This window comes from Pygoscelis adeliae, unplaced genomic scaffold, assembly GCF_000699105.1.
Source record: "Pygoscelis adeliae isolate BGI_AS28 unplaced genomic scaffold, ASM69910v1 Scaffold75, whole genome shotgun sequence".
Classification (NCBI taxonomy): Eukaryota; Metazoa; Chordata; class Aves; order Sphenisciformes; family Spheniscidae; genus Pygoscelis; species Pygoscelis adeliae.
In genome coordinates this window covers 5,164,847-5,170,483 of record NW_008824772.1, presented here as the reverse complement: position 1 = coordinate 5,170,483, position 5,637 = coordinate 5,164,847, and the positions used below count along the sequence as shown (strand labels likewise).

The window sequence follows — 5,637 nt, the reverse complement described above, 5'->3', positions numbered from 1 at the left end:
GGGCAGCTCCCGGGGCACACAGCAAGTTAGCCCACGGGTGCTCCTTGCTCTCAGCGCTGCAGCAATGAGGAGCTGCACCTTGCTTTGGGGTGCAGTAAGGAGGAGCTGCCCGGCTTCAGGATGCAGCGAGGAGGAGCTGCCCCGCTTTGGGATGCAGCAAGGAGGAGTTGCCCCGCTTTGGGGTCACACACCTTCCCCCACACAAGCCTTTCCCTTCCATTTAACAGCCTGTCCCAGGCAGCAGCTCACAAACCCCATAGGAACAGGCATTATGTAGACACAAGCTTTTAGTGCTCTAGCATAGGTGGACCTGCAAAGTGCCCCAAACCTTCACATTTCTCCCCCATTTCAGGACTTTGAAAAGGGACCTGAAGTGTCGGTTTCCAGAGCTCCAGGACTGCAGCCGATCTACATGAACACGCACTGAGCGGCTCCGCGCTCGGCGCCTCGCTGCCAGAAAGCCCCGTGTCTGGGAACGGGCATCCCCTGCACCTCTCCCACCACCCAGGGCGTGTTTCCCCACTGCTTCCCGAGCTCTCTCTGCCTGTCCCGTTGAGATTCCCTGTATCCCGCAGAAGCAACCCCCATCCCCTCTGTACCACACAAGACTGGGGACCCCAGCGTGCCACGGAGTCCCGCAGTGGGATATGCACGCCACCAGGCCAGCAGCGTTGTTTATCCCCACCCTGCCATGAGGTTATTAAATGAGATGAGATTGGAAGATTTGGGATGTGTTTAAAATATCCCCCAATCAGGGCTTAAAAGCCCTGCACCCCCAGTCCAGGCTGCGGGGAACCAGGGGATGCGACGCCTTGGCAGCCCCTTCTCATCCTCCACGGTTCTTGTGCTCAGCAATAAGGGGCACGTGGGGAGGAAGGGGAGGTCGGCGTCTGGTTGGAGATGTGACCTCTGTCCCCTCCCCGGCCCCAGTGACTCCGAGGTGCCCCAGGAAGGAGGATGTGCTGCGGACGGTGTGGTCACCCCCGTTCCCACACAGCCCTCAGACTTCTGCTTCTTTATTTTCACCTGGCGCTTCATTCCCTTCCCTCCGGGTCTTTGCACAGAGCGAAGGGGCTGAAGGGCAGGGTGGGGTGGAGGGAGGGTCCTGAGGGAGCCTGGCTGCAGGGGGTCCCATCCTGCTCCTCACAGCCCAGCCTCCTGTGCAGATGTCAGGATTTCAGCTGCATATCCCAGGCAGGGGAGCTGCGGAAGGAAAAGCCCCTGTTTGGGTAGGTCTCGTCATCTACCCACATATAATCATCCTGTTGCGAAATGGAAACCTACACAGCAGTTTTAGAAAGAGGAAGAAGAACCACGAAGATGGAAAGAAAAAAAAGTGGAGGGATGCTGCACAAAGGGCCTGAGGACAGCCCTGTGGCAGGAGCCTGGGCAGTGGGTGGCCAAGCTGGAGCTCAGGCCGGGGGAAAGCTCGGCTCCATCCCTGCCAACGCTCCCCCCCCCCCCCCCCCCGCCACAGGCCAGGGGAGCTCCTCTGGGTGCTGCTTGCTCCCTAGGGCAACCCGAGCTTCATCATCTGCAAGAAGCTCCAGTGCCAAATGGGGAGCAGGAGCGTGGGGGCACCCACTGCCTGGACCAGCTCCAGTGATGCAGCCATGCTCCCAATTTTCCCCTGAGCCCCAGCACGGTCATACCTGGGATGAAAAGGCCAGAGGAGGAGGAGGAGGAAGAAGCCCCACATCATACCAACCGCTCTGTCCCAGCAAGCACCACTGGGAGAGCCAACCTCCAGCCACCCAGCCACAGCCCTCGGTGCTGTAGGGCAGCTCCGGGCGATGTCTGGGTCACTCCCGCTCCCCCCTCTCCATATGTTTCACGTCTCCCACTTCCCCCCAAGACCAGCTCGGTGCTGCAGACCCCAGCAGAGCCCAGGGCTGGGGCCGGGCACCTGCACCCCTAAGAGCTGGCAGGGCCCGGCATGTCCCTCTCAGCCGAAACACAGCCCAGGAGCTGAGCTGACACCCTCCGAACGTCCGGGAGGCTGCGCCCATCCTGGCATCACTCATTAGCCCAGCCGAGGGGGAGCACCAGGACATGCAGCCTCCAGCACCCCCAGGAACGCAAGGTGGCCTCTGCAAAGGTCAAGCAAAGATTAAAGCTCCCATGCTGGGTTCGCTCCATTTTGGCGTTGGAAGCTCTGTGCAGCTCATGTGCTCCAGCATCTGTCTGCAACAGCAGTTTGGGGTGAAGATCCCTCCCCTCCTACACCCTCCTGCCAAGTGGGGTGCATAGGGTCCCACATCCCATTTCTGCAGCTGCCCACCCTCCCCGGTGTTCTTCAGACGTGCCAGTCTGCAAAAAGCGTCTCAGCTTTTCACCCGCAGCAGAAAACCCCAACCCCAAGGCGAAGGCCGGACAGTTAAAAATAACCCGGCAGCAGCGCAGCCACCTCTTGCACGAGCAGAAAAGCAACGAAAGAAGCCGAGAACACACGTCAGCTCAGCGTCCCCCGGCTGCCCCGTGCAGGAGGCTGATGCTTGCAGATCTCCAGAGCAAAGCGGGACGATGGGGATATCGCCGGGCTGGGGCTGGCTCCTTCTCCCAGGTGAGGACAGGCTCCGACCATGCTGGTGACGCTCTGGCTCCCGCTGGCATCAAGGGGCTGGGGCTGCTGAGCCCTCCCAGGGGCACAGGCTCCATGTCAGGCACCGACGGAGCCAAAGCCTCCCATCACTGCGGCCTCCTGCCTGGGGCTAAAAGCCAGCAGATGGGGTCTCCCCCAAAGTGCTTCTTTCCAACGGGAGCTGAGAAGGAGGGGCCTGGGAGAAGGCTGACTTTGCAGCCCTGTTTCTCTCCTGTGTCGCTGTGGGTTTCTTTGCAGTTTGCCAGGCTCTGGTTGTCCCCAGGGAGGTCAGCAGCCGGGCAGGGGAGACGCTCTCCCTCCGCTGCTGGTACCCCCGGGGTTATGAGGCCTACAACAAGTACTGGTGCCGGGGGGCCAGCCGGGACTCCTGCCGCAAGGTGGTGGAGACAGAGGGCAGGGAAGCACCCCGGCAGCGTGGCCGGGTCTCCATCCAGGACAACCACATCTTCTGCGTGGTCCTGCTCACCGTGGAGGATGTCTCCGAGGCAGATGCTGGGAGTTACTGGTGCGGGGTTGAGAGGATGGGCAGGGACCTGATGGAGCCGGTGACAGTGAGAGTGGTCCCAGGTAAGCCCTGGTGTCTGTCTGTCTGGAGTTTTTGCTGGCCAGGACTCTTTTTGGAAAGGCCACTGGCTCGTGGGCCAGCAGTGGCCTGGGAGGAGGCAGCGATGCCAGAAAGAACACCTGTGACCCAGTATAAACCAGTGGCAGAGGTTGGGAGGGGTGACAGGTTGCTTTCTCCTGGGGATGCTCGCAGATGCAGGCAGAGTGTGCTGGAGCCCAATGCAGAGTCCAGCCCCGGGCTGTTTTTGGGGCTCCTGGCACCCATCATGGTGCAGGCAGGATGGCGGAGCCACTGGTTACATGCAGCAGCGAGCGCTAACGCTGAGCCCCGGCGCTGAGGCCAGGGAGTGCCTGCCAAACCCGGCCTCTGACAGCCAAATGATATAATGCTGAGTTTCTAGACCAGGAAAAGGGGTAGATCCAACCCCCCCAGCCCCCAGGGAAACCTCTGGTTCACAGCGGGTGGAGAGATGTCTCGCCATGGGGAGACACAGCCCAGAGCGGTGAGGGGGGAGCTGGGCGGGCAGGTGCCGGCAGGGCGCATCCCACAGGGATGCCAGCAGGGCAGGGGCATGTGCTGGGGGGGCCATGGGCAAGTATTCGCCTGCTGCCGGAGGAGACATGGGGGACCCACGGTCACCTCCAGCAGTGCCCCCCAGGCCCTTCTTTTACCCACCCCTATCAGCTGCCCTGGCAGCCACCCCGGCCACCCCCACCCCCTGGATCTCCGCCACCGCAACAGAGCATCTCCCCACCAACAACGCCACTGCCGTGGGGTGAGCCTGGGGCCCTGGGGCACAGGGTGGGCACGGGGCAGGGCAGTGGCTCTCACCGCCATGGGCAGCAGTGGGTACCCCTGTGCGAGGGGGCTTGCGGCAACGGGCAGGATCTTCACCTGTCAGCCTGGGCATTTGGGGGTGGTGCAGTGGGGTCCCAGGCCGTTGTCCCCCCATTGCGTCCCACCCCGCGGCTGGCTGCGGAGGGGCTGCGGGAGGGCACTGGCACGCAGGGCACTGCAAAAGCAAAGCCCCAGCCTTGTGAGGGAGAGAACCAGCCCCGTTCCTCTCCCCTTGCCTCCAGCCCTGGGGGACCAGCCCTGAGCGCCCTGGTGCCCAGTGCGGTCCTGCTCTCGCTCCTGGCTGCCGCCGGCTCTGCTGGGCTCCTCTGCACCCTGCGCAGGAGGAGGGAAGGTAATGGCATCCGTGCATGCCCCATCCCAAGCACACCTCGGTGCCCATACCAGGACCTGGGGGTGCCCATGCCAGGACCTGGGGGACAAACCCACCCTGGGCACGGGGCTGCAGGGAGCTCCCCGCTCCCAGCGACACAGAAAACCTCCCCCGGTGTCTCTTCTTTCTGGCACACTGCCCCCTCACACCAAAGCCCCCGCCGCCCCCTGCAAGCTGGGCACTGCTGCGGAGCCAGACCACAGCCCCACCTACGACAATGAGCTGGACCTGGCAGAGGTGAGAGCCCCTGGTGCAGGCAGTGCAGGCAGTGCAGGCAGCGTGGGCAGGGGCCATGCAGTGTGGTTGCCCACCCTGGGCAGCCCCTGCAGCGCCCAGCTGTGCCCCAGGGCTGCAGGGACATGCTGTCCCCTTGCCAGGGTGGCTGCAGTGACATGGAGCAGGACCCCAAGCTGGAGAACGACGGTATCTACACAAACACCCTGCGTTAGGAGGAGGTGACGGGGATGCCCGGCTGACATTTTCCAGGAGGTTTCTTACTTGTCCTAGCGGAGCATCCCCCGTGGGCAGAGGGTCCCTGCGGAGCCACCCCCGGGGATGTCCTTGTTATCACCCCCGGGGACGTCCTTGCTGCGGCAGAAGAGGCAAAGGAGCGTTGCAGGAGGCGGCTGGTGCTGTCCCATCACCACGGCGTCTCGGCAGTGTGACAGCCTCTGCCCACGATGCTGGAGCCCAAGGCCACGCTGGCACTGTTCCCTGGCCTGCGGGACCCCGAAAGCCCCCTGCCCCTGCGTTGCTTTGGCAGATTGACCCACGCCTCTCGGCTGGCAAGAAACCACATCCCTGATTCCTGCACAGGCTGAGGAGCGGGATGTTTTCCCATCTCAGCAGCAAACAGATTGCTTTGGGTTCAGATAAATCCAATAAAGAAATTCCTCTGTGGGAGCTCAGTCTGGAGGGGAGAGGGGACAATCTGGTGCGCCCACAGAGCTGCTCTGCTGCTGCCATCCCCTTTGGGGGTCCCCGGGGCACCCTGGTACTGCTGGGGCTGCGTTAGGAGGGGGCAATGGGAACCGACACTCAAAGCAAGGAAGACGAGAGCAGCTGGGCAGGCGGCTGGAGCCCTGGCTGCACAGTCTTTCCAGGAAGGCTTATCAGCAGAAAGCAGGTTTGTAATCTCCAGCCGCTTCTTGAATTTAGATCTTGCTGCTATTCGCAGTGGCTCGGCTCACAGATGGTCAGCCGATTCACTGGGAACGAATGGGGCTACTTGACGATCAGAAG

General features: G+C 62.5%; 2 protein-coding genes across 2 annotated transcripts in view; both read left to right on the top strand.

Annotated features, from left to right (window-relative positions):
* LOC103916759 (CMRF35-like molecule 3) overlaps positions 1-427 on the top strand; it is a 3,487-nt gene extending 3,060 nt beyond the window's left edge. The window contains exon 6 of the mRNA XM_009323810.1: positions 353-427. Coding sequence (XP_009322085.1) covers positions 353-427 — 75 coding nt within the window. The remainder of the gene's footprint in view (positions 1-352) is intronic.
* Positions 428-2,523: 2,096 nt separating this feature from the next.
* Positions 2,524-4,844, top strand: LOC103916758 (CMRF35-like molecule 9). Its single transcript, XM_009323809.1, has 5 exons — positions 2,524-2,563; positions 2,840-3,169; positions 4,069-4,418; positions 4,471-4,632; positions 4,773-4,844. Exons 1-5 carry the CDS (start codon positions 2,524-2,526, stop codon positions 4,842-4,844), a joined length of 954 nt encoding a protein of 317 aa, XP_009322084.1.
* The last annotated feature ends 793 nt before the right edge of the window (positions 4,845-5,637 follow it).

Bases quoted from the DNA above. Each gene is read 5' to 3' on its own strand.
- LOC103916758 (XM_009323809.1), top strand. From the start codon at position 2,524: ATGGGGATATCGCCGGGCTGGGGCTGGCTCCTTCTCCCAG. The intron at 2,564-2,839 runs GTGAGGACAGGC...GTTTCTTTGCAG, and splicing joins GGGCTGGCTCCTTCTCCCAG to TTTGCCAGGCTCTGGTTGTC. The intron at 3,170-4,068 runs GTAAGCCCTGGT...TTCACCTGTCAG, and splicing joins GACAGTGAGAGTGGTCCCAG to CCTGGGCATTTGGGGGTGGT.